The sequence below is a fragment of the Callithrix jacchus genome, chromosome 12 (assembly GCF_049354715.1).
Source record: "Callithrix jacchus isolate 240 chromosome 12, calJac240_pri, whole genome shotgun sequence".
In the NCBI taxonomy this organism is placed as follows: Eukaryota; Metazoa; Chordata; class Mammalia; order Primates; family Cebidae; genus Callithrix; species Callithrix jacchus.
Window position 1 is genome coordinate 4,517,158 of NC_133513.1, and position 27,612 is coordinate 4,544,769.

The 27,612-nt window shown below is 59.3% G+C and overlaps 3 protein-coding genes across 30 annotated transcripts; 1 reads left to right on the plus strand and 2 right to left on the minus strand.

Moving 5' to 3' along the window:
• Window positions 1-52: 52 nt before the first annotated feature.
• ECI1 (enoyl-CoA delta isomerase 1) lies at window positions 53-13,042 on the plus strand. Of its 21 annotated transcripts, none has more exons than XR_013524528.1 (11): window positions 53-118; window positions 216-317; window positions 4,917-5,044; window positions 6,556-7,644; window positions 8,587-8,708; window positions 8,809-8,987; window positions 9,079-9,160; window positions 9,344-9,481; window positions 11,848-12,063; window positions 12,225-12,539; window positions 12,674-13,042. XR_013524528.1 is itself a non-coding variant. In XM_078344425.1 (9 exons), exons 1-8 carry the CDS (start codon window positions 67-69, stop codon window positions 12,056-12,058), a joined length of 1,023 nt encoding a protein of 340 aa, XP_078200551.1. In that variant the 5' UTR covers window positions 53-66; the 3' UTR covers window positions 12,059-12,063; window positions 12,225-13,042. The 21 variants fall into 21 exon arrangements, 6 of the variants coding, with proteins under 6 accessions (XP_078200551.1, XP_078200552.1, XP_078200550.1 ...); XR_013524522.1 differs by having other exon boundaries at window positions 7,498-7,644; XR_013524527.1 differs by having other exon boundaries at window positions 12,225-13,042.
• A 583-nt stretch (window positions 13,043-13,625) lies between these two features.
• On the minus strand, window positions 13,626-15,983 carry DNASE1L2 (deoxyribonuclease 1 like 2). Of its 4 annotated transcripts, none has more exons than XM_078344430.1 (7): window positions 15,873-15,983; window positions 15,474-15,656; window positions 15,308-15,396; window positions 15,133-15,216; window positions 14,959-15,059; window positions 14,396-14,874; window positions 13,626-13,990 (listed from the first exon to the last, which is right to left on the minus strand). In XM_078344430.1, exons 2-7 carry the CDS (start codon window positions 15,615-15,617, stop codon window positions 13,934-13,936), a joined length of 954 nt encoding a protein of 317 aa, XP_078200556.1. In that variant the 5' UTR covers window positions 15,618-15,656; window positions 15,873-15,983; the 3' UTR covers window positions 13,626-13,933. The 4 variants fall into 4 exon arrangements, with proteins under 4 accessions (XP_078200556.1, XP_078200558.1, XP_078200555.1 ...); XM_078344432.1 differs by having other exon boundaries at window positions 14,396-14,647; window positions 14,762-14,874; window positions 15,474-15,983; XM_078344429.1 differs by having other exon boundaries at window positions 15,474-15,983.
• A 666-nt stretch (window positions 15,984-16,649) lies between these two features.
• Window positions 16,650-27,477, minus strand: E4F1 (E4F transcription factor 1). 5 transcript variants are annotated; one of them, XM_078344357.1, is made up of 14 exons: window positions 27,305-27,477; window positions 24,064-24,215; window positions 22,928-23,033; window positions 19,957-20,150; window positions 19,744-19,864; window positions 19,433-19,585; window positions 19,160-19,332; window positions 18,687-18,896; window positions 18,361-18,466; window positions 17,980-18,197; window positions 17,611-17,809; window positions 17,389-17,531; window positions 17,247-17,309; window positions 16,650-17,174 (listed from the first exon to the last, which is right to left on the minus strand). In XM_078344357.1, exons 1-14 carry the CDS (start codon window positions 27,465-27,467, stop codon window positions 16,818-16,820), a joined length of 2,358 nt encoding a protein of 785 aa, XP_078200483.1. In that variant the 5' UTR covers window positions 27,468-27,477; the 3' UTR covers window positions 16,650-16,817. The 5 variants fall into 5 exon arrangements, with proteins under 5 accessions (XP_078200483.1, XP_009007193.3, XP_009007195.3 ...); XM_009008945.4 differs by having other exon boundaries at window positions 17,389-17,534; XM_009008947.4 differs by having other exon boundaries at window positions 17,441-17,531; window positions 18,361-18,469.
• Window positions 27,478-27,612: the final 135 nt, after the last annotated feature.

The following is a 27,612-nucleotide window of genomic DNA, read 5'->3' on the forward strand; positions in this document are numbered from 1 at the left end:
GAACTCCGGCCCGTTCTCACGAGGCCAGGCCAGGCCGCGACTCTCGCCCGGCGCATTCCGTTCAAGATGGCGCTGGCGGCTGCTCTGCGAGTCCCGGCGCGCATGTTGCTCCGCGCGGGTGCGAGACCCGGGGCGAGCGGGGGTCGGGGTCGGGGTCGGGGCCGGGGCCGGGCCCCAGCCGGGGACTAACGGGCTCCTCCACGCTGCCTTCCCAGGGGCCCGGCTCCCGGGCGCGGCCCTCGGGCTGACGGAGCGGGGGGACGGCGCGCGGCGCTTCGGGAGCCAGCGGGTGCTGGTGGAGCCGGACGCAGGCGCAGGTGAGCGGGCGGCGCCGAGGGCGGGAGGGCGGGCACGGGGCCGGGACCCGCGTGGGTCCGCGTTCGCGGGGCGGCGTCGGAGAACCACGTCTATGGACGCTCAGTTTCTAGACAACGTTGTTGCTCCGCCTGGGTTCCTTGGTCATGAGGCGAAGTTGCTGTTTCTAAGGTTGGCGGGGATAGGATGTTACCCGAGTGTCAGCTGCAAGCGGAAAAGAATGGGAGTGTTTGGGAATAAAATGATGTTGGTTAACAGCCCCATGTGGCACAGAAGCTCGTACCCACCATCAGGAAGGGATAGGAAGAGCGCTTTTGAAAGACAAGCCTGCGCGCTCCCTCCAGGCAGGAGGCCGAGCTCAGGGCACCGAGAGGGCACGACCCAGGCGGCCCCCGGGCCTCGCGGTGCAGGCCTTGGCCCTTCCACAGGGGCCGTATTGTGGGTCCAGTAGGTCACAGCCTTCCCCACGCCCTCACTTGGCACAGCATCAGGACCCCGGGCTCCCTGTGCTTCAGAACGCACTTCCGACCTCTCTGGGCTGGGGGAGCTGCCTGGGCGAGGTGAGGGGGCCCCTGTTAAGGCCAGCTACACCCTGAGTTCTCTTTTTTTGTCTGAGACGGAATCTCGCTTTGTCGTCCTCCACTGGAGTGGAACACACTCGTCTCAGCGCAACCTCCGCCTCCTGGGTTCAAGCGATTCTGCCTCAGCCTCCCAGGTAGCTGGGACTGCAGGCGCGCACCACCATTTTTGTATTTTTAGTAGAGACGGGGTTTCACCTTGTTGACCAGGATGGTCTCGATCTCTTGACCTTGTGATCCACCCGCCTCGGCCTCCCAAAGTGCTGGGATTACAGCATGAACCACCGCGCCCGGCCACAGGAAAACACCCCCTAAGGCGTTTGCACTATTACTTCATCCAAGCCGCAACGTGACCTGAAGGGTAAACGGATCTTCATTTCCATGTCAGCACATCAGGCTTTTCTGAGAACGAGGAGTCAGACCTGGCTTTCTGACCCCAAACTCCATTGTGTCTGTTTTTCTGTTTTTTTTTTTGAGACGGAGTTTCGCTCTTGTCACCCAGGCTGGAGTGCAATGGCGCGATCCCGGCTCACCGCAACCTCCGCCTCCCGGGTTCAGGCAATTCTCCTGCCTCAGCCTCCCAAGTACCTGGATTACAGGCACGCACCACCATGCCCAGCTATTTTTTGTATTTTTAGTAGAGAGGGGTTTCACCATGTTGATAGGATGGTCTCGATCTCTTGACCTCGCGATCCACCTGCCTCAGCCTCCCAAAGTGCTGGGATTATAGGCTTGAGCCACCGCGCCCGGCCCATTGTGTCTTTTTATATGGTGGAGTAGGGAGGCACTGAGGTAAAAAACTGTCATTTCACCAATACTTCCTTTTTTACTGGAGGGAGGGTGTGTGTGTGTGTGTGTGTGTGTGCTTAAAAATGTTTAAAATACACCTAGCATGGCCAGGCCTTGTGGCTCACGCCTGTAATCCCAACAATTTGGGAGGCCGAGGTGGGCAGATCATGAGGTCAGGTATTTGAGACCAGCCTGGCCAACATATTGAAACATCGTTTCTACTAAAAATGCCAAAAATTAGCCGGGCACAGTGGCAGGCACCTGTGATCTCAGCTACATGGGGGGCGGAGGCAGGAGAATCCCCTGAACCCAGGAGGTGGAGGTTACAGTGAGCTAAGATCATGCCACTGTACTCCAGCCTAGGTGACAGACTGAGACTCCGCCTTAAATAAATAAATAAATAAGGAACATTTAGTACCCACCCTATGCCAGGAATGTAGCCACTTCCCACATGATGTGTAAGCTCTTCCAAATTCTCCTTGGTTGTCTCATGTTGTCCGGCCTCGTTACCTTTCCCCTGGTGTCCTTGTCACCAGAACACCAGCATGGCCTAAATCCATGCAGCTCTCCACACAGCCAAGGACCAAGGGCAGGCACTGTGGCTGACGTCTGTAATCCCAGCACTTTGGGAGGCCGAGGTGAGGGGATCACCTGAGGCCAGGAGTTCAAGAACAGCCTGGGTAACATGATGAAACCCCATCTCTACTAAAAACACAAAAAAATTAAGGGTCGGGTACAGTGGCTCATGCCTATAATCCTAACTCTGTGAGGCCAAGGCAGGCAGATCACAAGATCAGGAGTTTGAGACCAGCCTGACCAACATGGTGAAACCCTGCCTCTACTAAAAATACAAAAATTAGATGGGTGTGGTGGTACACTCAGGAAGATGAGGAAGGAGAATCACTTGAACCCAGGAGGTGGAGGTTGCAGTGAGCCGAGGTTGTGCCACTGCACTCCAGCCTGGCGACAAAGTGAGACTCCATCTCAAAAGAATTAGCCTAGTGTAGAGATGCAAAAAAATTAGCTGGGTGTGGAGGCTCGAGCCTATAGTCCCAGCTTCTTGGGAGACTGAGGCAGGAGAATCGCTTGAAACCAGGAGGCACGGCCAGGCGTGGTGGCTCACGCCTGTAATCCAAGCACTTTGGAGGCCAAGGCAGGCGGATCACCTGAGGTTGGGAGTTCAAGACCAGCCTGACCAACATGGTGAAACCCCATCTTAAAAATTAAAAAAAAAAATACCGGGAGGCGCAGGTTAGAGTGAGCCGAGATCGCACCACTTCATTCCAGCCTGAGTGACAGAGCAAGACGTTGTCTCAAATAGAAAGCTAACGACTGCCATGAGAACTCAGTCTCGAATCCATCTCCCAGACCGACTACGACTAGCGGACCAGATAGGAGGGGATAAGAGCAGCAATGTGTGAGGGGAAGACAGGAGTTCGGGAGGAGTAAGGACACAATGGTGGCTGGGTGCCGTGGCTCACACATGTAATCCCAGCGCTTTGGGAGGCCGAGGTGGGCAGATCACCTGAGGTCAGGAGTTCAAGACCAGCCTGGCCAACATGGTGAAACCCCATCTCTACTAAAAATACAAAAATTAGCTGGGTGTGGTGGTGCACACCTGTAATCCCAGCTACTTGGGAGGCTGAGGCAGAAGAATGGCTTGAACCCAGGAGGTTGAGGTGGCAGTGAGCTACAGTTGAGTCACTGCACTCCAGCCTGGGTGACAGAGGGAGACTCCGTCTCAATAAATATATAAGGCCGGGTGTGGTGGCTCACGCCTGTAATCCTAGCACTTTGGGAGGCTGAGGCAGGCGGATCACCTGAGGTCAGGAGTTCGAGGCCAGCCTGACCAACATGGGGAAACCCTGTCTACTAAAAATACAAAAAGTAGCCAGGCATCGTGACCCACACCTGTAGTCCCAACTCCTCGGGAGGCTGAGGTACGATAATTGCTTGAACCCGGGAGGCAGAGGTTGCAGTGAGATGAGACTGCACCACTGCACTCTACCCTGGGTGGTAGAACAAGACTCCATTTCAAAAAAATAAAATAGGCTGGGCACGGTGCCTCATGCCTGTAATCCCAGCACTTTGGGGGGCTGGATCACAAGGTCAAGAGATTCAGACCAGCCTGGCCAACATGGTGAAAACCCGTCTCTACTAAAATACAAAAATTAGCTGGGCATGGTGGTGCGTGCCTGTAGTCTCAGCTACTCAGGAGGCTGAGGCAGGAGAATTGCTTGAACCCAGAAGGCAGAGGCTGCGGTGAGCTGAGATCGCACCACTTCACTGCAGCCTGGCAACAGATAAAGACTCTGTCTCAAAAAAAAAAATAGTTGAGCAAGGTGGCACCCATCTGTAATCCCAGCTTCTCAGGAGGCTGAGGCAGAAGAATGGCTTCAACCCAGGAGGCAGAGGTTGCAGTGAGCCAAGATCATGCTGCTGCTCCAGCCTGGGCAACAGAGCAAGACTCCTCGTCCAGCAGGGCGCCGTGGCTCACGCCTGTAATCCCAGCAGTTTGAGAGGCCGAGGCGGGCAGATCACGAGGTCAGGAGTTTGAGACCATCCTGGCCAACATGGTGAAACCCCGTCTCTATTTCTTTTCAGTAAAAAAAATTTTAGGGCTGGGCGTGGTGGCTCACGCCTGTAATCCTAGCACTTTGGGAGGCCGAGGTGGGTGGATCACCTGAGATCAGGAATTCAAGACCAGCCTGGCCATCATGGTGAAACCCCATCTTAAAAAAAAAAATTTTTTTTTAAAAGACTCCTTGTCCAAAAATAAAATGGTTCATTTAAAAAGCATGCAGTTTCTGGCCGGGCGCGGTGGCTCAAGCCTGTAATCCCAGCACTTTGGGAGGCCGAGGCGGGTGGATCATGAGGTCAAGAGATCGAGACCATCCTGGTCAACATGGTGAAACCCCGTCTCTACTAAAAATACAAAAAATTAGCTGGGCACAGTGGCACGTGCCTGTAATCCCAGCTACTCAGGAGGCTGAAGTGGGAGGGTCACTGGAGCCCAGGAGGTCTAAGGTTCAGTGAGCTGAGATCATGCCTCTGCATTCCAGCCTGGGCAGTATAGCGAGACCGTGTCAAAAGTAATGGTTAATAAAAAACACACACACACACACACACACCCCAAAACAGGCAGCTACCGTGGCTTGGTTGAGGGTGCAGGCTGGTCAGGGTACTTTTCCAGTGCTGGATGTCAGCTTTCTCTCTCTTCCTTCTTTAAATTAGGGGTCGCTGTGATGAGACTGAACAACCCCCCAGTGAACACCCTCAGCCTGGAGTTTCTGACGGAGCTGGTCATCAGCCTGGAGAAGCTGGAGAATGACAAGAGCTTCCGCGGTGTCATCCTGACCTCGGTAGGTGCCACTTCAGCTCCCTACCCTCGCGAGAGCTCTTGGCCCCAGTTCTCTGATCAGAGCACAGGCCTGTTGCACGTGGGAAGAGGCAGAGCCTGCCCATGTGTGGCAAGGGACGGCCCAGCAGCCCCACCACACTGGACTCCAGGTGCCTCCACAGGAGGCTTCCATCAGGGACCCAAACTGCCACGGGCCTCAAGCAGATCATTCCTAACAGTGAAGGCGGACCAGCCTTGGAGACAGCCTTCCCGGCCCAGGCATCGTCCAGGCGGGCACTGGGGAGAGCTGCTGGGAGCGGGTGAGGGGGAGCCATCCGTCTGTGGGGTCCTTGGGTGCTCCCCACTAGTACGACCTGGGTGCCCTGAGCCAGGCCCGCGAACAGTGCCCATGCTCGCTGGTCCTCTGTGGGCTGGCCTTCAGGCCGAGTTCTCAGAGGGGTGAATCTCCTTGGTCTAAGCTCCTGTGCAGGGGACTCTGGGCGTTGCCTGAGTGCTGGCAAACACGAGGCGTGGCATCTGTGGGAACAGCTTCATTACCAAGGTCATGGAGGGGCAATGAGCAGCGTCTTTTCAGGCCCAGGAGGATGGGACCCCGAGGGGAAGACCATGGTGGAAGGCAGGGGAGCGAGGCATCCTTGGAGGCTCGGGTGGCTTTACAGGGCCTGGCCTGGAACTCCTGACCTCAAGTGATCCACCTGCCTCAGCCTCCCAAAGTGCAGGGATTATAGGCATGAGCCACCGCGTCTGGCCTTACGTATTTATTGAGATGGAATCTCCCTCTGTTGCCCAGGCTGGAGTGTAGTGACGCCATCTTGGCTTACTGCAACCTCCACCTCCTGGGTTCAGATGATTCTTGAATGTTGAAGAATTTAAAAATGTTTAAGTTTTTGGTAGAGACAGTATCTCACTGTGTTGCCCAAGCTGGTCTTGAGCTCCTGGGCTCAAGCGCTCCTCCCATGTCAGCCTCCTGGTTTGCTAGGATTACAGGTGTGAGCCATTGCACTTGGTTAATTTTGTTTTATTTTGTTTTGTTTTTTTTTTTTTGAGACAGAGTTTCGCTCTTGTTGCCCAGGCTGGAGTGCAATGGCGCGATCTCAGCTCACCGCAACCTCCTCCTCCTGGGTTCAGGCAATTCTCCTGCCTCAGCCTCCCGAGTAGCTGGGATTACAGGCACGCGCCACCACGCCCAGCTAATTTTTTGTATTTTTAGTAGAGACGGGGTTTCACCATGTTGACCAGGATTGTGTCGATCTCTTAACCTCGTGATCCACCCGCCTCGGCCTCCCAAAGTGCTGGGATTACAGGCTTGAGCCACCGCGCCCGGCGGTTAATTTTTTTTTTGCTCAGTTTTAACTTTTTGTACAGATGGGGTCATGCTATGTTGCCCAGGCTAGTCTGGAACTCCCGGCCTCAAGCAGTCCTCCCATCTTGACCTCCCAAAACTCTAGGATCACAGGCATGAGCCCCAGCCAGGCCTGGGTCTTGAGTGACAGAAGTTTCTGCATTTTGCAGAAACAAAGGACCGGCCTACCCGTTCTGCACGGCACCAGCTCACGTCGTCTGTGTGAGAACGGCCGAGCTGCATTGCAAGCCCACGCTGCTCCGGGCTTTTTCACACGACCTAAGGATGTGGAGGGCATCCATCTGTCCCTGCCCCTCCTCCTCACACACATTAGGTGGTTGTCGACCTCCTTCCTGCATACGGTGTGGGGTAAACATCCGCCCAGCTCTGCTTCTGTGAGTCAGGGTGAGCTGGGTCCGGCTGCAGGAACAAGTCCGCTCACAGCTTTGGGAGGAGGAGGCACCTTCGTCGTTTGCTCAGGGGGCTGTGACCACGCAGGGGCCCCAGCGTGGATTTTGCACCCTTCCCCGAGCCTGCGTCCCTGGCCAGCAGCCCTGACTGGGTATCCAGGCTCCTGTGCCGGCACCCACTTCTCTAGCCGTGGGAGGGTCCCTTACACCTGTGCTCACCGCTCGCCCTTCCTCTGTAGCTGCTGAAGAACCCACACCTTGCAGGTTGTTCTCCCACCCTGCTGGTCCACACGGGATTCCGAGGCTCGCTTGGCCCTTTGTGGGTGAATGACTGAGAACGTGCACCCGCTCTGGGCTCTCAGGAGTCTTCGCCGCACCTCTGGGTTCCTCTGCCCGAGCCGCGCGTGCAGAGCCAGAGGGCCGGCGCACTCGTGTCCCCGGGGCGATGCCTGACCCTGCCTGTCATCTCCTGTCCGGCTTGAACTGGGAAAGGGAAGAATGTTCTGGGAAGCACAGGGAAACCAGCTCCCGCAGAGGCCTAGGCCGAGTCCCTAGACCACCCAGTCCTGGCTCCGTGGGGGCAGCACCCAGCACCCTGGGTGTGACCTGGCCCTGCTATGCCTTGGGCACCCGGGCTCTTGGCCCTGCTGCTGTGAGACCAGCTGGACTTTGACAGGTACATTGCCCCGGGCTCCCCTGCAGGACCGCCCCGGCGTGTTCTCGGCTGGCCTGGACCTGACAGAGATGTGCGGGAGGAGCCCCGCCCACTACGCCGAGTACTGGAAGGCCGTGCAGGAGCTGTGGCTGCGGCTCTACCAGTCCAGCCTGGTGGTAGTCGCTGCCATCAACGTGAGTGTCCCCACTCCCAGGTGGCCTTGCTGGCCCTCTCCTGGGCCAGCCCTGGGGGATGAGACACACTGTCCTGCCCTCCACAGTGGGGGAGACCCTTTCTCCTAGGGGAATGGGACAGTGGGGGACCCTGAGGCGTGCACAGGTGAGTGCACCATTGAAGACCCCATGGCGTGTTGAAAAGGGGAAGGTGGGCCTCAGGTGAGGGGCCTGGCCTGGGTCAGACAAGTCCCAGAAAAGAGCCAGGGGGTGGGGACCAGGGCCTGGGGTTGACACCAGCCCAGGTGGAAGCTGTGTAAGTGGGTGATCGCATTCACATTTTGGAAACATCACTCCATCCCTTCCAGGGGGAAGGTTGGGGAGGCTAAGAACAATGTGGGGGCTCAACCTCGGGAACCAGGGTGTCCTTCAGGGTGGCTGTAACAAGCTGGGAGTGGGTAGATCCTGGCGGAGGGGAGGGCTGGTGTGAGAGGAGACCTGAAGGATGCTGCAGACAGATGTGAGGTCCCATGCGGGGCAGTGGGTGTCTGCAGTGACAACAGGGTGAGTGTGGGGTTCCCAGGACATCGTGGTGGCACTGGCTGCTGGGGATGGTAACGGGACCCCCTCAGGGCATGACAGCTCTGGCTAAATGCTTGTGTGGCATTTTAGCATTGAGTAAAAGCTCTGAGAGGACAAGCAACTTGCTCCCCTAACTGAAAGGTTTTAAAAAGTGATTTTTCTGTCCCCTAAGAGCTAATGACCCTTGGCTGAAGACGAGCCTCAGACCCTCCTTGTGAAGCCCTAAATGGCCAGTTCCCTCCCCATCCATTTCCAAGTGTACACCTAGCTCAGACTATGGCTGCAGGGCCCTGGGGGGTAGGGGTGCCCCAAGGGCACGGCCCTCTGGAATGAAGTTGGAACCAGCAGCACCTAAGAGCCCCATCTGGCCTCTCCCTGCAGGGAGCCTGCCCCGCCGGAGGCTGCCTGATAGCCCTGACCTCTGACCACCGCGTCCTGGCGGACAACCCCAAGTACAGCATAGGACTCAATGAGACCCTACTGGGCATTGTTGCCCCTTTCTGGTAAGGCCCTGGGCTGCAGCCACATGCCACACTTGCCGTGGAAGGGACAGACACGCCTGGGAGCCTGGGGCCACTTGGTGAGCGGGTGCCTGCATTCCAGGTTCAAAGACACCCTGATAAACACGATCGGGCACCGGGCAGCCGAGCGCGCCCTGCAGCTGGGGCTGCTCTTCCCGCCGGCGCAGGCCCTGCAGGTGGGCATAGTGGACCAGGTGGTGCCGGAGGAGCAGGTGCAGAGCATGGCACTGTCGGCGATAGCCCAGTGGTTGGCCATTCCAGGTGAGGCGCAGGGCGTGGTGAGCACCCAGTGACGCTGGGGAGACCAGAAGGCTCTCCATGCAAAGGTTCTCTGTGGATGTCATAATCACAGCGTGTGGGTGTCGGGACAACAACGCAGCACAGACCAGCGGGCTCAGACACACAAGTGGATGCCATGGTGCTGGAGACCAGAGGTGCAAAATCGGGATGTGGGCAGGCCTGCGCTCCCTCCCCGGGTTCCAGGGAGGGCCCCGTCTGCCCCGGCCCGCTTCCGGCTACAGGCCTTCAGGGCTCATGGACGCCTCCTCTACTCTCTCCATCCTTACGTGGCTTCTCCCCTGGGTTTCTCTGGGTCTCAGATCTCTCTCCCTTCTCAGGACGCCTGTCATGTGATTTAGGACCTGCCCACAATTCAAGATGATCCCAACTTAATTACCTCTGCAGAGACGCTTTCCAAACAAGGTCACACTTCCAGCCTCCAGAGCAGTGCTTAGGACGTGGACCTGGCTTTTGGGGTACACTTTTCAACCTACTACAAAGACAGTTGTCCATTTCATAGAAATAGGGCTGGCCATGTCAGCAACAGTGTAGACCCAGGCCCAGCATGGTGTCTGTAGGGGGCCAGGGGGCTTGTGGGCTCTGTAGGTAAGACCTTTGTAGCAGAAGCAGCCCCGGGGAGACGTAAACTAATGGGTGTCGCTGTGTTCCCACAAAGCTTTATGGACACTGGGCTGGGCGCGGCAGCTCACACTATAATTCCAGCACTTTGGGAGGCCGAGGTGGGCAGATCACTTGAGGTCAGGAGTTCAAGACTATCCTGGCCAACACAGTGAAACCTCGTCTCTACTAAAAATACAAAAATTAGTGGGCATGGTGGCACGTGCCTGTAATCCCAACTACTAGGGATGCTGAGGCAGGAGACTCACTTGAACTTGGGAGGTGGAGGTTGCAGTGAACCAAGATTGTGCCACTGCACTCCAGCCTGGGTGACAGAGCAAGACTCCATCTCAAAAAAAAAAATTTATGGACACCGAAATTTGAGTTTCACATAATTTTCACTTGTCACAAAGTACTAACCTTTTTTCAACTATTCAAAAATGTAAGAACAAGCCAGGCTCGGTGGCTCACACCTGTAATCCCGGCACTGTGAGAGGCTGAGGGGGCGGACCACCTGAGGTCAGGAATTTGATACCAGCCTTGCCCACACGGCAAAACCCCGTCTCTACTAAAAATATAAAAATTAGACAGGTGTGGTGGCAAGTGCCTGTAACCCCAGCTACCCTGGAGGCCGAGGCAAGGAGATCGCTTGACCTGGGTGGCGGAGGTTGTAATAAGCCAAGGTCACTCCCCTGCACTCCAGCCTGGACAACAGAGAGAGACTCTGTCTCAAAAAAAAAAAAGAAAAAGAAAAAAAAGTAAAAACCATTATAGCTTCAGGGCCTTGGGGAGCAGATTTACCAACCCTGATACAAGTGACGGAAGGCCGTGCTGCCATTTCCTGTGCTGTCAGAGGTTATTTAGTGCCATGGAAATATTCTTCATCAGATAATTGAGTGAAAGTAACACATTAAAAAAACACGATCTTTACGGTATCATCAGTGGACAGAAACTGTGGGTTTTCTCCCACTTAGCAAGGGTGGGAGTGGGCCAGGTGCAGTGACTCACATCTGTAATCCCAGCGCTTTGGGAGACTGAGGCAGGGCGATCACTTGCGCCCAGGAGTTGGAGACCAGCCTGGGCAACATAAGACATCCTCTGTTTACAAAAATTGGCCAGGCAGTGTGGTGCACACCGGTAGTCCCAGCTACTCAGGAGGGTGAGGTGGGAGGATCACCTGAGCCCAGGAACGCAAAGGTGCAGTGAGTCATGGTTAACCTACTACAGTCCAGTGTGGGCAGCAGAGAAGATCCTGTCTCTTTAAAATAAAAAATAAAAAAATAGGACTGGGCACAGTAGCTCATGCCTGTAATAATCCCAGCACTTTGGGAAGCAGGCAGGTCACCTGAGGTCAGGAGATTGAGACGAGCTGGCCAACGTGGGAAAGCGCCATCTCTACTAAGAATACAAAATTAGCCGGGTTTGGGGGCTAATCCAGCTACTCAGGAGGCCGAGGCAGGAGAATCAGTTGAACCCAGGAGGCAGAGGTTGTAGTGAGCCAAGATTCCACCATTGGACTCCAGCCTGGGCGACAGAGCAAGACTCCATCTCAAAAAATAAAAAATAAGGGCCGGGCGCGGTGGCTCACGCCTGTAATCCCAGCACTTTGGGAGGCCAAGGCGGGTGGATCACGAGGTCAAGAGATCAAGACCATCCTGGTCAACATGGTGAAACCCTGTCTCTACTAAAAATACAAAAAATTAGCTGGGCACAGTGGCGTGTGCCTGTAATCCCAGCTACTTGGGAGGCTGAGGCAGGAGAATTGCCTGAACCCAGGAGGCGGAGGTTGCGGTGAGCTGAGATCGCGCCATTGCACTCCAGCCTGGGTAACAAGAGCGAAACTCCGTCTCAAATAAATAAATAATTTAATAAAGTCAGGTTCAGTGACTCACGCCTGTAATCCCAGCACTTTGGGAGGCTGAGGCAGGTGGGTCATCTGAGGTCAGGAGTTCAAGACCAGCCAGACCAACATGGAGAAACCCCATCTACTAAAAATATAAAATTAGGCGGCGTGGTGGTGCATGTCTGTAATCCCAGCTACTTGGGAGGCTGAGGCAGGAGGATTGCGTGAACCCAGGAGGCGGAGGTTGCCATGAGCTGAAATTGCAGCACTGCACTCCAGCCTGGGCAACAAGAGGGACACTGTGTCTCAAAAATAAGTAAGTCGGGAGTCACCCCGCTGCCTCAAAAGTGGGATTTCAGTGGTGGGCCCTGTTTCCTTTAGACCACGCCCGGCAGCTGACCAAGGCCATGATGCGGAAGGCCACAGCCAGCCGCCTGATCACGCATCGCGACGAGGACGTGCAGAACTTTGTCAGCTTCGTCTCCAGAGACTCCATCCAGAAGTCCCTGCAGCTGTACTTAGAGAGGCTCAAACAAAAGAAAGGCTAACAGCTGGGCTGCCACAGGCGCTCTGGGTCCCGGTGGGATCGTAAACAAGGTATTCTGCAAGTTAAAAGTACCGCCAGCGTTTTGTTTTGCTGATCTTACAGAGAAGGTCCTGTTCCTCGTCTTCCCCCCAACACACACATACGGGTGCCTGTGCCCAGCAGGCAAGGGGGGTTGGAGGGCAGCCTTTTGACTTGGCATTGTGATTGGCAGGGGGCACCGTTCTGGACCTGGTGAGGTCACCACTGAGTGTCTCCATTCCCAAGGCGGAATCGTAAATCAAGTCCCTGGTCATCCACCCCAGCCTTTGGACTGCCCGCTCTTAGGTGTAAGCCCAGGTGGTCTTTGCCCCCATGACCCACACAGGACCCCCCAGAGAAAACCCTTTGGCCGCTGCCCTTATTCATCTGGATGAAGAGTGGACCGCGAATCGGAGCAACTGGGGGATCCGTAGTGGGCAGGAGTGGGACTCTGGAGGAAGCTATGCTGCCAGGGCTCGAGTGTCCCTTAAGGATTTTGCATGGCCAGGTGCAGTGACTCATGCCTGTAATCCCAGCACTTTGGGAGGCCAGGGCAGGTGGATCACCTGAGGTCAGGAGTTTAAGACCATCCTGGCCAACATGGTGAAACACCATCTCTACTAAAAATACAAAAATCAGCAGGGCCTGGTGGTGAGTGCCTGTAATCCCAGCTACTGAAGAGGCTGAGGCAGAGAATTGCTTGAATCCAGGAGGCGGAGGTGAGCCGAGATTGCACCACTGCACTCCAGCCTGGGCACCAGTGAGACAACTCATCCAAAGCCCTGAAACAAACGTGTTTCCTCCCATGTGATTCAGACCAGGTTCCCAAATGCTGGTCAGAAGTGATGTTTCAAAAACCAGAAACTGCCGGGCACACTGGCTCACGCCTGTAATCCCAGCACTTTGGGAGGCTGAGGTGGGTGGATCACCTGAAGTCAGGAGTTCAAGACCAGCCTGGGCATCATGGTGAAACCCCGTCTTTAAAATAAACAAACAAATAAAATCCAGAAACTTCATCGGGCCCCATCAGTGACCCAGGAGACCCGTGGGCCTGCCTGTTTGTCAGTGTGGTGGCCTTGCCCAGGGCACAGGGCAGCACCCTTGAAGGGCTGAGCCGCAGCAAGCTGTGCGGGACCTTAGTCCCTAGCCACCTGCTTGGGCAGGGAGAGGAGTCCAGCCGCCCCACTGCTTTAGGCTCCCCAAAAGCTCTAGTGGGGCTGACCATCTGGGGTGTGGTGCCGACCTCCCCTTGCAATGCTGGGTGAGACTAGGCCCCTGAGACAGACAAGTGCCTGGGGTTCCCTGCAGGGCCCTGGAATGGGGAGAGCTCTTTGAGACCCCTGAGGGCCTGGGAGGCTGGTGTCAGCACCATCCCTGTCCCAGCTGTGCTCACAGTAAGTCCAGGCTCCTGGGAGCATTTGTGGTTTTCAGAGAGGACAAGCAAGGAGCGTCCTTGAGCTGCCTTCTGGGGCCAGCAGGGTCTGAGGGTGGCTAGCTTCTACCAGGGCACAGGGAGGGCAGGCCAGGCCATGGCCCAGAACCCTCAGGGAAGTGGGGCTGCAGACAGGCTGGTTCCTAAGGAAGGACAGAGGCCTGAGAGCCAAGCTGCGGGGCCCAGCTGGGAGCAGCTCGTTTATTGAGCAGATGTCTGTGAGGCAGTGTGCCTGGCACCCCTTGTGGGGCTCCTCACAACACCCCATGAGGTTGGTGGATGTAGCTCATCTCACAGATGGGGAACGGAGGCTCGGAGCAGCCCGTCATGTGTCCATGGCCCCTGGTCCATGCCCCACAGACCCTGCCTTGGGGCCTCACTGAGGGGTGGCTGCCATGCTGAAGGGGCCACTATGGGGCCATTCCTCAAGGCCAGCGTCTGCAGGTGGCATATCCCAGCCAGGCCTCAGGTCATCGGTGTGACTTGAGGGTCACCTCCACCGGAAAGTGGTCACTTATGGCGAGAGCCTGGGGGGAGACAGTGAGCCTCAGGGGCGCTGTTCAGCAGGCCTCCCCCCAGCTCCACCTTGGAAACGCCCCCCACCCACCCACCAGGCTGGGCCCACTGGATGTCCACAAGCCACCGCCTCTCAGGGAGGGGCCGGGGAGGCCGGGGTGCCCACCCCTGCTGCTGCCTGTGGTGGGACAGGGGCAGAGTGGGTCACCACTGGCTCTGTGAGGGAAAGGCAAGGTACCCTGCCTGCCCAGAGCTCCACATGGGTTGGGGCAGGATCTGCCAGGTCCTTGGAAATTAGCCCTGGTGCAGGAAGGAGAGCTGAGGGGGGCCGGTCTTGGCGCTGGCCTCTTCCCTGCTGCCTGCTTGTGCCAGGGTGGTGGGGACCCAGGGCCCAAGCTACCCCACGACCCACTTGCCTGAGCTTGGTCCAGGTGGAATTCCCTCTGGAAGTCGTGCACGGTGGCCGACTGGGGCTTCAGGCTCCGGCGCAGGCGGGCGCCGCAGGCCACGATCCGGTCGTAGGCGCAGTCCGAGTTGCCCACTGTGGTGTCGGCGCTGTCGGGGATGAGCCACTTGAAGATCTCACTGCTCCTCAGTCGGATGGCGGCCCAGTCCTGCGCCCGCACGTAGCTGCAGTCCGCGTTGAAGTCGCCAAGGAACAGCAAGTCCTGGGGGCGCCGCGCAGCCGGGTCTGAGCCGCCCCCAAGACACCAGGTCCCGCCCTCATGGCCCAGACCCCGGGCCGTGCCTGCAGGGACCCCGGGACCGAGGGGTGGGCTTACGTCCATGCCCCACTTGTCGATCACGTCCAGGTACACGTCGTAGAGCGCATCGATCTCCGCCACGGCTTGGTGGGGCGCCGCGTGGAGCGGGATCAGGACCAGCTCCCGCGCAGCTGCGGGAAGGGGTGGGGCCGTCAGGGGCGGGAGGAGGGGAGGGCTGGGGCCGGCGGAAGGGGAGGGGCCGGGGCCCCGCTCACCTAGACCAGCGGCCGAGAACTTGACGACGAAGGGCTCGCGGCTGAATGCGTCTTCAGGGTCCGGGTACTGGTAGGTGTCCACGACCGACACCGCGTCCTTCCTAGGAGATGGGGGGCCCGCTGAGCCCCCCACCTCCTCCGCCCCGCGCGCCCCTCCCTGTGCGCCCCCCTCACCTGTACACGAACAGGTACATCTCCTTGTACTGGTCCCGGCCCAGGGGCTGGCTGCTCACAAAGCTGTACTCGTGCTCGGACACGCTACGGAGAAACGGGCCAGTCCGGGGTCAGGGCGCCGCGCCGGGGCAAGATCCCAGCCGAGGGTCGCGACGAGGGGCCCTGCCCACCACACCTGTTGATCAGCTCCATGAGCGCGGACACGGCGCTGAGGTCCGGGTCTCGCACCTCCTGCACCAGCGCGAGATCATAGCCAGCCAGGATCTGGGAAGGGGTGGAGGGTGGGGGGGTCAGCGCGGTCAGCACCCCCAAACCCCGCCCTGCCCCGGCCTGGGCCCCACCTTCGCGATAATGCGGCCGCAATCCGGATCCGACACTTTGCTGTCCCCGAAGCTCTGGATGTTGAAGGCTCCGATGCGCAGCGCCGCGGCCCCGGCGGCTTCCAGCGCCCAGAGCGTGGCCAGCAGAGCCCGGGGCCAGCCCATGGAGGGGAGCGCGGGGCTGAGGGGGACAGACGCGGCCGCCTACGCAGACCCGTTGTCAGACCCACCGACCCACCCCTCTCCTCCGCGGCCGCCCCGTGCCGGCCAGTGCGAAGCCGCATCTGACCCCGCTCTCTGCAGGCTCCCAGGGCACTGCTGGGCTCTCAGCGACGCTGCCTTCCCACTGCGCGAGAAGCCGCAGCCCGAATAGAGGGCCCAGCCCATCCAGCCCTAGCTGGGCGCAGCCAGGAGACTCACCTGGGATGTGGGCGCTGCGGCCTAAGGCTCAGGGGTCCTGGAGGAATGGGGATCCTGGTCTAGGCTGGGGGCACACCCGACACAGGACTGCGCTGACTCTCTGGCAGCAGCTCTGGCACCAGGGCAGGGGCCAGTATTTGAGGTCTTGATGCAGGGAGGGGCCAGGCTGCACTGGGTCCCGCCTCCTCGACTGAGCTGGGTGCCCATGAATTCCCGGCTCTCATTCCCATGGAGACCCCCAGGGTAAGGGGTGGGAGACCTGCCTTAGCTGGCTCTGGTACCCCAGGCCTTTCCCAGAAGCCCCTGTCAGCTCCCCAGGATGGAGGTAGACGGCAACGGCCACATCCCCGTCCTGGCTGTTCTTGTCCTGCCCCTAGAAACGAGGTCACCTAGACTCTGCCTCCCTGAGTAGAATCCCCTCAGGAAAAAAAAGGCAGCGCACCAAGGACCAGCCGTACTCCCAGCCAAGCATCTCTTGCTCACCCTGCGACGGAGGCCAAGGCTCCCGATCTCCGTCCCCATCCCTGGTCCTCCCACCCACCCTGCAGGCCTCAGGTGGCCAGGGGATGGCTCCAGCTGGGTAGGGCAGGAGGTTGTTGGCCAACATGCCAATGACACCCACGCGCCAACAGGGTGCCGCCAGGGCTGGCAGGAGCTCCTGGGTGGGGCGGCCAGGCACGTGAGTTTAGGGGTGGCCTGGGAAGCAGGTATTGCTGCCAGGCCCCGGGCAAAGGTAGTGGCACCAGCTGTGGAGGCTGCTGCAAGGAGATCACAAGCTGCAGGTTCTCATGTTTTATTGTAAAGCAACAGGAAACTCTTATGTACACTGCCCACCTCAGGGCCACGCCATTCTGTGCCTTCTCTACCAAACCAGGCAGGTGTGGGCGGGGGCGCTCAGAGTCCTCTGCCCTGTCCCTGCCCTGCTGGGTCCCCACAGGCCCCATGCTACACGATGACTGTCTGCACCTCCAGCTGGCCCTCCGGCGAGGCGATGACCAGCTCGCCCGCATGCTCCAGGATCTCGATGTCCTCTGATGACACCATGGTCACAGTGGCCTGTTCGGTGCCACTTGCCCCTGCTCGGGCAGCGAGTACAGTGCCCTCACTGATGGCCGAGGCCAGCGTCATGGCCACCTGCTCCGTCAGGCTTTCAGGAGTGGCGATGGTGATGGTGTCGGAGGCAGCCGCCTCTGGGCCCAGCGCCGTCTCCTCATCCATGGTGACGTTCTGCACGATGATCTGGTGGCCGGCGCTGGCCTGGTGCACGATCTGCTGCACCACTTTCATGATGTGGCTGTCCACCTGCGGGGCCACAGCTCAGCGAGAGCGGCTGCGCCAGGGAGCCTCCCCGCCTCTGCCCGCCCCACCCCTCACCTCCGTCTGGGTGCCCTCAATGATCTCCGTGGCCTCGCTGGTTTCCGCATCATCCGCAGTGGCCTGGGCAGATGGGCAAAAGGGCAGAGGTCAGCTTTGGCAGCCGCAGGGTCCCATCCCAGCCCCAGGGCTTCACACCCACCTCGATGATATACTCCTGGGTGTCGGCCACCACGGACGAGAACTCTACCAACACCGTGTGCGGGTCCTCTGTGAGAACAGTGGTGGCTGCCGCAGGGCTCTCCTCGGACACCAGCAACTCCTCCACCTCCAGCAGACAGCCCCCTGCTGGGGGGGGACTCTGTCAGGGCTTGGCCAGCACCAGCCTGCTCCTGCCCCCGCTCCCGCCTCCACTGGACCAGACCTTTGGTGCGCAGGTGCCGGTTCAGCGTGCCGTGCTCCGCGAAGCCACGGCCACACTTGTAGCACTTGAATGGCTTCTCGCCCGTGTGGTGCCGCACATGCCGCACCAGCGAGCCCTTCTCTCGGAAGCCCCGGCTGCAGAACTGGCACACGTGTGGCTTCTCCTCCAGGTGTGTCCGGAAGTGCACCTGCTGCGCATTCTGTGGGGACGCCTCTCAGTGCCGGCCCGGCTTCAGCCACAACAGACTACAGTTCTCCCCTCCCGCTTCTGGGCCCAGGGTCAAGACTGAGCAGGGTGAAGGCAGTGAAGGGGGTGCACCTGGGCAGGGCCAGGGGGTCAGGCGCCAGGGTCCTGGGGCCAGAGACTCACCTTGGTCTTGTAGCGCTTGCCACACTCGGGACAAGGGTAGGGCCTCTCATCTGAGTGGACGCGCCGGTGGCCGCGCACATGGGCAATGGTCTTGTACAGCTTCCCGCAGTCCCCACAGCGGAAGCGGCGCTCACGCACATGCACCTCCTGGTGCTTCTTGAGCAGGTAGGCCTTGGGGAAGGCCTTGCCACACTGCGTGCAGGTGAACGGCCTCGGTCCTGCAGCCACACACAACATCAGGCCAGGCCTACCACCTGCGGACCCGCCCGGCCACCTGCCACCTGCCCACAGCTCCCCTGGCTCCCCGCTGAACACCCACAGGCACCCCGGCCACCTACAAGCCATCCACTGCCGTGGGCCACACACCCACCCATCACCCACCGGTGTGGCCCCTCTTGTGGGCCTCCAGGGTAGCTGCTGTCGGGAAGGTCTCACTGCACTGAGGACATGGGTGGGTCCTGGGCACCGCTGAGGCCTCGCTGGCCACCTGCTGGGGAACCACAGGAAGGCCTCCAGCACCCGGGAGAGGCTGTCCCCTGGCAGTGCCAAGGACCCAACTGTAGGCCCCACCCTGGCAGGCTCCCTCGCAGCCCCAGGGAAGGTAGTAAACAGATCAGTGGACAAAGTCACTGCAGGAATTGCAAAGGCCAGCATGGGGACAGTCCCCGGGGTCCAGCCCAGGAGAGGGGCCTGCAGGTGGCACCTACTGTCTCCAGCGGCTGCACTTCCAGTACCGGCAGCTGTGGGGCTGCCTCTGCCAGGGGCTGGGGACTGGACCCGGCAGCAGGGGCTGGCTCCAGGGCACCCTCCTCCCCCGCAGCGCGCTCAAGGACGATGCCAGAGTTCTGCATGGCCTGGTGCAGCAGGTTCTCACGGCTGCTGTCGCTGGAGCAGGGGAGCTCCTGGGAGATGGGGGCCTGCAGGGGAGGCAGAGAGAGGAGGCTGGCGAGCAGCCTGGCATCCGGCACCCACCCTCAACCATCCCATGGGACAGACCCACGCCAGGGGCCTTGTGCAAACCCTTGGAGCCCCATGTCGCTCCCACTGGCCCTGCTCTCCCTACGGGAAGCCCAGCCCTCGCCTGCCTGGCCCAGACCCTTGGAGCTAGTGCCCAGAACCAAGACCGGCACTGAGCGGACAGAAGACAGCTGCCCTACGGGGCTCCCCTGCCGGCCCCCACCTCTGGGGCCAGGGCTTTCATGCCCAGGGGCAGCTCCTGCATCTGGACGTGGACTTCGTGGATGACGGTGCCCTTGGCATCTGTCACCAGGTGAATCACAGGTGAGGTCTCTAGGGGCTCGCCTGTCACCGGTGATGTGACTGTCCCCAAGGCTGCAGTTCCAGCTCCAGGCCCTTCAAGGCAGAGTGAGGGAGTGAAGATCCCTCACACCCCAGCGGCAGCTGGTTCCACAGCCAGCCCCTGGGACCAGGCAGCTGCCCCCGTCACACTGACCTGCAGGCGCGTCCTCTTTGCCGATGGCCGCGTCCTTGCTCACACTGAAGCGGATCTTCTCCGTGCAGGGGGTGAGAGACTTGAGGTGCCGGGTCAGCGCGCCCGACTCCCGGAAGCTCTTCCCACACTTGGAGCACTTGTAGGGGCGCTCATCTGCAGAGAGAACCCAGGCAGTCCCGGGCAGCCCCGCAGGCTGGTGACAAGAGGACAAGGGGAAGGCAGGCGGGGGCCCTGCCTCCTCCCCCAAAGCTGGGGAACTCGAGGCCGGGGTACCCCAGGGCCAGTGTCAGGGCACCCCAGGGCCAGCTCACCCGTGTGCCGCCGGTGGTGCCGGATGAGCGAGCCCTTGGTGCGGAAGGAGGCCCCGCAGAGCTTGCACTCGTGGTCCTTGCGGCTGCTGTGAGTGACCATGTGGGCCTTGAGGATGCTGCCCTGTGGGGGAGGGCAGGGCAGCTCAGGGCCTTCCTGAGGGGGACAGGATGGGGCCTGCCGCCCACACACTGGCTCCCTGAACACCAGCTTACCGTCTTGAAGGTCTTGTGGCACAGCGCACAGACGTAGCGGCCGTCCTTGTTCACCAGGAGCTTCAGCTGGGCCTGCTCGCTGTCCCCTGCGAGCCCCAGCCCCTGAGGGTGGGGGCTACCCGGGGCCTCGGCCATCTCGCTGTCCCCTGGCTCTGCCTCAGCAGCCACGATAACCTCTTTGATGTGCCCACCACCTAGGAGAGGCATTTCGACCTGAGCCCCAGGACATGCCCCTGCCCAGAGACCCCAGAGACTGCCGGCACCAAGGGAGGGGACCTGCTGCCGTGGGCCACAGCCTGGATCCACCCGGCACTGAGCCCTCAACACACAGGCCCGAGCAGCAGCCGAGGTGTCATCCACCTCTCCAGGTCAGAGTGAGAGGCAGGGAGACACCTCCTGACTCCTCCAGGCTGCCAGGAGATGCTCCAGGGCCCCCAGATGTGATCACATGAGGCCCCGTCCCCAAAGCCAAGAGGACATGCATATTCTGGTGACAAGGTCCCTGGGCGCAGAGACAGCCGCCTGTCCTGCTCACTGCCATGGCTCCCACCAACATAGGGAGGTCACTCCTGCCACTCAGCAGGGCAGAGCCCAGTCCCAGAGCAGGCTCGGCCTTGGGGAATGGACACTCTCCAGACGCCCAGGACAGCCCGAGGCGAGGAAGCCGGGCTCCTGCACTTGTCGAGGGTGCTGGGAAAATCTGACAGTGTGCAAAGCTCAGCTGTAAACACCGCGCTTTCTTCTCATAAAGATGACAAATGGGAAACAGCTGTGAAGCCACTTCTTAGAAACCACCTCAGTCCGGCTGGCGTCCTGTTTTGACAAGCTGTTCTCTCAAAAAACAACAAAAGCGCCGTGACTCAGAAACAATTAAGGGCCCCTCCCACCTGAGCACTGGTCAACGCACTCGACGCCCCAGAGGTAATCTTCCAAAGGACAGAGGCCTCTGATGGGGAGGACCTGAGGGAACATGGCTGCTGCACGGCCACAGAGAAGAAATGAGTTTTTTCCAAGGAAAAGGCAGGAGGGCCTGGAAGTGAGCTCCAGCTGCCCACACAGCTAACCGCACCCCTGCACCCACAAAGACAGGGCCTGGCACCGTCCTGTCCCTGGGCTGCCAGCAGGCAGGACCCTGTGCCATCTCCACTGGAGGCCGACAGGAGAGCTGGCAACCCTGGGCTCAGTCCACCAGGCCTGCTGACTGGCCAAGGGCACACTCAGGGTACCCAGGATGCCTGCAAAGGAGAAAATCCTAGAGGTGCCAGAGTGGCAAGGGTGCCGAGGGGAGCCCCTGAAGCATAGGGAGGGGTGCTGGGCCCAAGCCTGGGGCTGCTGGAGGTCAGGTGGTTGGAAAGGGCCCTGGCTGGCCTGAGACCGATCTCTGAGACCCCGCCAGAAGCTCGGGAGTTCATGCTCCGAGAGGACACCACCATCCCAGACACCAAAAGCCAGACCCAGGCCAGAGCCTGCCCCTCCCACACGAACATTCAGAGCTCTGAGTGTTTGGTCGCAGGAATGCCGAGAAGACAGCACGGAGGTGAGACAGGTGCTGCGGCTGCCTCCCAGAGAGCGGCCTGCTCACGGGTGCCCTTCCCAGGCCTGGGGCTGGCCTCTGCCATGGCTCCTTTACCTCCTCTTCCTGCCACAGCTGGTGCCCAGGGCTGCCCAATGCCAGCTTCCACCTGGTGCCCAAACCCACTTCCTGTCTAGCTGCCCACTCCCTGCCTCCCTCGCCTCGGCCCAGCAGGCTCCCCAGACAGCAACTGTGCCCCACCCTACTTCCCACAGCATCAGGTCCCTGCCAGCTCCCTCCCTGGCATCTGCACACCCAGCCAGTTGCTTTTGCTGCACCCCCAACCCCAGCAGCCTCTGGCTCCCTCAATCTGCCCAGGCCCTGACTGGCTGTGAATGTCCCCCCTGCACACACATCTGTCCCTGATGAGTGAGACCATCCAGACCTTGCAACAGCCCCTCCCATAGCACATCCACTTTAAAAGTAGCCATCAGGTCGGGTGCGGTGGCTCACGCCTATAATCCAAGCACTTTGGAGGCCAAGGCGGGCGGATCACCTGAGGTCAGGAGTTCAAGACCAGCCTGACCAACATTTTTAAGACCAACCGTCTTAAAAAAATAATAATAAATAAATAAATAAATAGCGGGCGCGGTGGCTCACACCTGTAATCCCAGCACTTTGGGAGGCCGAGGCGGGTGGATCACAAGGTCAAGAGATCGAGACCATCCTGGTCAACATGGTGAAACCCCGTCTCTACTAAAAATACAAAAAATTAGCTGGGCATGGTGGCGCGTGCCTGTAATCCCGGCTACTCAGGAGGCTGAGGCAGGAAAATTGCCTGAACCCGGGAGGCAGAGGTTGCGGTGAGCCGATATTGCGCCATTGCACTCCAGCCTGGGTAACAAGAGCGAAACTCCGTCTCAAAATAAATAAATAAATAAATAAAAGTAGCCATCAAAGAAGCCTGACATTCCACACTCATGAAAGCCCAGTAAGGGCCAGTGCAGCAGCCGCCACCCCGACACCAGAGTGAGCACTGGGAGGGCAGGCCAAGGCCAGCAGTGAGTCCAGGCCTGGCTGGAGAGTCCCGTCCATCTACCCTGCACCCACCTGGTGGGTGTTACTGCCTACGAGCAGCGAGCAGGAACCAGAGGGGTGGCAGGGAAGTGGGGAAGATTCTGGGAGAAGCAGGGCAGAGACAGCCCAGGAAAGGTGGAGGGAGAGAGCACAGCCTGAAGACTCCCTGGTGCCACCTGAGGAAGGCACGGTGCCCAATGTTCCCTCCTCCCTCCTTCCTCTTCCTGCAGGCTGTGCCCCTAGAAAGGCTCCCACGAGGCCGCGACCCCTCCCAGCCAGGCCCTGCTCTCAGGAGAGATGAGCATACAGGCAGCAGAGGCCCCATCCTCTGGCCCCATCACGAAGGTCTATCAGGTCAGTGATCTATGACAGCTGGCTTACCAACGAGGTTGGGTGTGTGGCTGATGTCTGCTGCCAGGGAGGCTGCCTCCACCACGATGTGGGCCACAGTGATGGGTTCCTCTGGGCCTGGCGCCGCTGGCACCACCTGTCAACAGGGACAGGGGACAGAGGGGACTCATCTGTGTGCTCCACAGTTCTGAGAAGAGGCCTGGGCTGTGCTGCTGTCAAGCTGTGGAGGTGTGACCTGCGGCACTAAGGCCCGGATCTGTGTGTCCTTGGGACAGCAGTGATGGGGCTCTCGTCTTCCCCCACTGGACCACCGGTCCCAGCCCAGCCCCTTCAGCCCACGGCCAGGGTCAGCACTGTCACTTTCATGCCTCTGGCCATGTGGGCTGGACGTGGAGCACAGGGCATGCAGGGAGGGACCAGCAACTCTGGCAGGAAGCTGGACTGGCCTGCAGGAATGATGGCACAGCCCCAGCCAAGCGGTCAGAGGAGAGGGCCCTGGCAGTGTGAGCCAAGAGGCCTTCCTGAAGGAGGGGGCACCTCTTTGAGGGGTAGGTAAACAGCACAGGCTCGGAGTAAGGTGAACAGGGTCCAGCATCACCTGGGCCACGCCCTGCTGGTGGCCGGAGACCACTGACCACTCTCTGAGCCTGCTCTCCTGATTCTGTGCAATGCAGATGACAAGCACCCACTGCAGCGTGTACGGGGTTCATAGGCCTGTGTGTCCAGCCCAAGCAGGGCATGGGGCTCAGCAAAGGTGACCATTTTGATGATGAGAAGGTGGTATCCCCATGGCCACACTTCACTTGTGAAGTCCCCAGGGACTGTGTGTGCAGGACAGAAGATAAGCCAAAACCACAAAGGCTGCCATGCTACCCCAGAGCCAAAGAAGACCCTCAGGCTCCAAGAAAGAAGGGATCCCAGCTCTCAACCGCACGGGCTTCGGCCAGAGGCTGCTGAGAAGGCTGGGCCACCGCAGGCCCTCCAAGACACCCCAGGGTGCCACAGGCTCACAAACCTGGACCTGCCCACACTGCAGCCAGGTGCCTGCCCTCTGCCCCCTCACGCGGCCTCCAGAACCAGCTGCACAGGTCCATCCTGTAGTGCGGCCTCCTCCCCCACCCGTCAGGTGAACTTGGGAGCGGGTGGGGGAGTGGGTTGGGGCTCACCTCAGGGGCCAGCAATGCTGTGGTGGCAGGGGCGGCGGGCAGGGCCTCCTGAGGGGCCCGCTGGCAGGCCTTCTGAATCTTGTGCTGAACGAAATCCTCCAAGGCAGTGAACTCCGCCTGGCAGCGGCCGCACCTGTGCACATCGTCCTCATCTGCAATGAGCCTGCTGTCAGCAGGGCCTGGGAGACGGAGGCTGGGCAGACAAGGCCCCATCTGGCTTTTCCTCCAGCCCCAGAACAGAAGCAGAGCTACTTCCTGAGGCTGCTGACGACACACTCGAGCTCAAAACAAGGTCACCCCAGGGTACAGCTCCCATCCTCTACAGGTCTGCAGGGGCCAGACCCACCCCCAGGTCAGCACCCAGCAGGCGGTGGCCCTGACCGCATGCTTAGGCTGCAGGCATCTGCTAGGACTGCCATGCCCATAGCCCCCACCTCAGCAATGACAGGCGAGAGGACCAGCGACCGGCTGGGAGGCAGAGGGATTTCTCCATGCTGGTTTGGGGACAGCAAAGGACCAGGATTTAAGACTATTGGGACCGGGCATGGTGGCTCATGCCTATAATCTCAGGACTCTGAGGGAATGAGGTGGGAGCATAGCTTGAGCCCAGGAGTTCAAGACCAGCCTGGTCAACATAGCAAGACCTGTCTCTACCAAAAGAAAAAAAAAATGTTTTTAAAACATTCTGGCTGGGCATAGTGGTTCACGCCTGTAATCCAAGCACTTTGGAGGTCAAGGCGGGTGGATCGCCTGAGGTCAGGAGTTCAAGACCAGCCTGACCAACGTGGTAAAACCCCGTCTTTAAAAAAAAAAAAAATTAATTTAGGCCAGCAGACTTGGTGGCTCATGCCTATAAACCCAGCACTTTGAGAGGCCAAGGTGGACAGATCACCTAAGGTCGGGAGTTCAAAATCAGCGTGACCAACGTGGTGAAACCCCATCTTTAAAAAAAAAAAAAATTAATTTAGTCCAGCAGACTTGGTGGCTCATGCCTATAAACCCAGCACTTTGAGAGGCCAAGGTGGACAGATCACCTAAAGTCAGGAGTTCAAAATCAGCGTAACCAATATGGTGAAACCCTATCTCTACTAAAAATACAAGCTGGGCGTGGTGGCTGACGCCTGTAATCCCAGCACTTTAGGAGGCTGAGGCGGGTGGATCACCTGAGGTCGGGAGTTCAAGACTAGGCTGACCAATATGGAGAAACCCCATTTCTACTAAAAATACAAAAATTAGCTGGGCATGGTGGCCCATGACTGTAAATCCCAGCTACTTGGGAAGCTGAGGCAGGAGAACTGCTTGAACCCAGGAGGTAGAGACTGCCGTGAGCAGAGATCGCGCCATTGCACTCCAGCCTGGGCAACAAGAGTGAAACTCCATCTCAAAAAAAAAAAAAATTAGCCAGGCATGGTGGCGGGCACCTGTAATCTCAGCTACTTGGGAGGCTGAGGCAGGAGAATCACTTCAAGTCAGAAAGCAGAGGTTACAGTGAGCCGGAATCCCACCATTGCACTCCAGTCTGGGCAACAAGAGCGAAACTCCGTCTCAAAAAAAAAAAAAAAATCAAAAAACGTTTAGCCAAGTGTGGTGGCATACACCTGTAGTCCTAGCTACTCAGGAGGACTGCATGAGCCCAGGGGTTGAGGCTGTGGTGAGCCATGATGGCACCACTGCACTTCAGCCTGGGCGATGGCAAGAGCATGCCTTAAAAGACCCAAAAACAAAACAAAGAGGAACTGCTGGAGTTTGAATGTGCCCTGGGGCATCTGAGTAACTGTCTCTAAGCTAGCCCATCTGTAAAATGGGCTGACCCATTGCACAGTGTGGGGCACAAGGGGGCCCAGGAGACCGATGCCCACCGACTCTGGCTGAGGCAAAGGCAGGGACCCTGTGGCCTTGTCTCAGAGTGAAATAGGCTGGGTGTGTCCCCTTCTGGGGTAGGGGGTCCTATGGTGGCAATTCCCTGGTGGTGAGTGAGACCCTGGAGTGGGGTGGGAAGGGGAAGAAGGCAGAAGATGCCTCAGAGCTTGGTTTGTGACTGGGAGCCATCAGGAGGGGACTGCTCTCTGTTGGGTGGCCCTCCCTCTGCAGGTGAGTCACAGCTGTGGTTTGGCCCTTTCTCCACCCTCGAATTCAAACCTCCACCTCCCAGGCTCAGGTGATTCTCCTGCCTCAGCCTCCTGAGTAGATGGGATTACAGGCATGTTCCACCACGCCCGGCTAATTTTGTATTTTTAGTTAATCCACGGACAGGATTTCAACATGTTGGCCAGGCTGGTCTCAAACTCCTGACCTCAGGCGATCTGCCCACCTTGGCCTACCAAACTGCTGTGATTACAGGCGTGAGCCACTGCACCCAGTGTCAATCTCTCTTTGAATTCTGTAAGGCAGCAGAGCCCAGAAGTTAAAGGGGCAGAGGTGAAGCCCTTCACAGTGCTGGGATCCAATCCAGCCCTTGCTACCTAATACCTGAGTGACCCGGTCACTGTCAAATCTCCAACCCTCCATTTTCCTCATCCCCAAAATGGGAGTAACAATAATAACGTCTACGTGTCAGGAATGGTTTGAGAATGAAAAGACCTAACGCAGGGTAAGGGCCTGTGACATTACTGGCAGAAGCTGCCGCCCCATTCCGTAGGGGAAACAGAGGTTCACAGATAGGGAGTCACCTGCTTGGGACCAAAGAGCCAGCAAGTGGCAAGTCTGGGACTGGACCGGGCCACAGGCTGGCTGCAGTGCACCAGCCCTCTTGCGTGTGGCTCTGCTGCCTCCCCACGGACAGGCCAGATCCTGGAGAGACCGAGGCCCCGCCCTCTTGGAGCCTCCAACCCCAACTGGACAGGGCCCTAGAGGCCCATCAAGTGCAGGGGGAAGGGGCCCAGAGGAAGGCAGCCCAGGCTGAGGCATCGGAGGCATCGTGGGACCCGGACGCCGGCCCCAGGGGCAGGGCTGATGGTGGCGGCGTCTGCGAAGGTCTACACCGGGCGCCCGGGGGCTCAGCAATCCGCGATCACTTGTGGGCACTGGGGCGAGAAGGGTGACGGGCGCCCCACAAGAGAGGCCCGTGAGGGTCGCAGTAAACCTGGGGGTCTCGTGGAGTGCTGTGAGGGCCCCGCGGGATCCGCGAGGAGTCTGGGTCTGGGAGGGTCTGTTGCGCCCGCAGCTCGGGCCACAGGGGCCTCCGCCAGCCCGGGATGAACTGCCCTCACCCCGGCCGCGCCCTCCAGGTCTGTCCCGTTACCTTCCTCGCTGAAGGGCGCCGGGAGGCCGAGGAAGCTGCCGGGGGCCAAGGCAGCCGCCGCCGCCGCCGCCGCAACCCCGCCCTCGCCCGCTTCCCGCCCGGCTTCGGCCGGGGCTTCTGCCGTATGAGCGGCCGTCACCCGCACTGCCATCGCGCCCTCCATGTCGCAACGCGCCGCAGGAAGATGGCGGATTTACGACCGTGTCGTCATAACAACGGGCCGCGCCGAGGCCGACGAGAGGGAGGGGCGAGAGGAGCGCGGGGCGGGGCCGGAGCGGATTGACAGACGTGCGGGCAGCGGGGCCTGG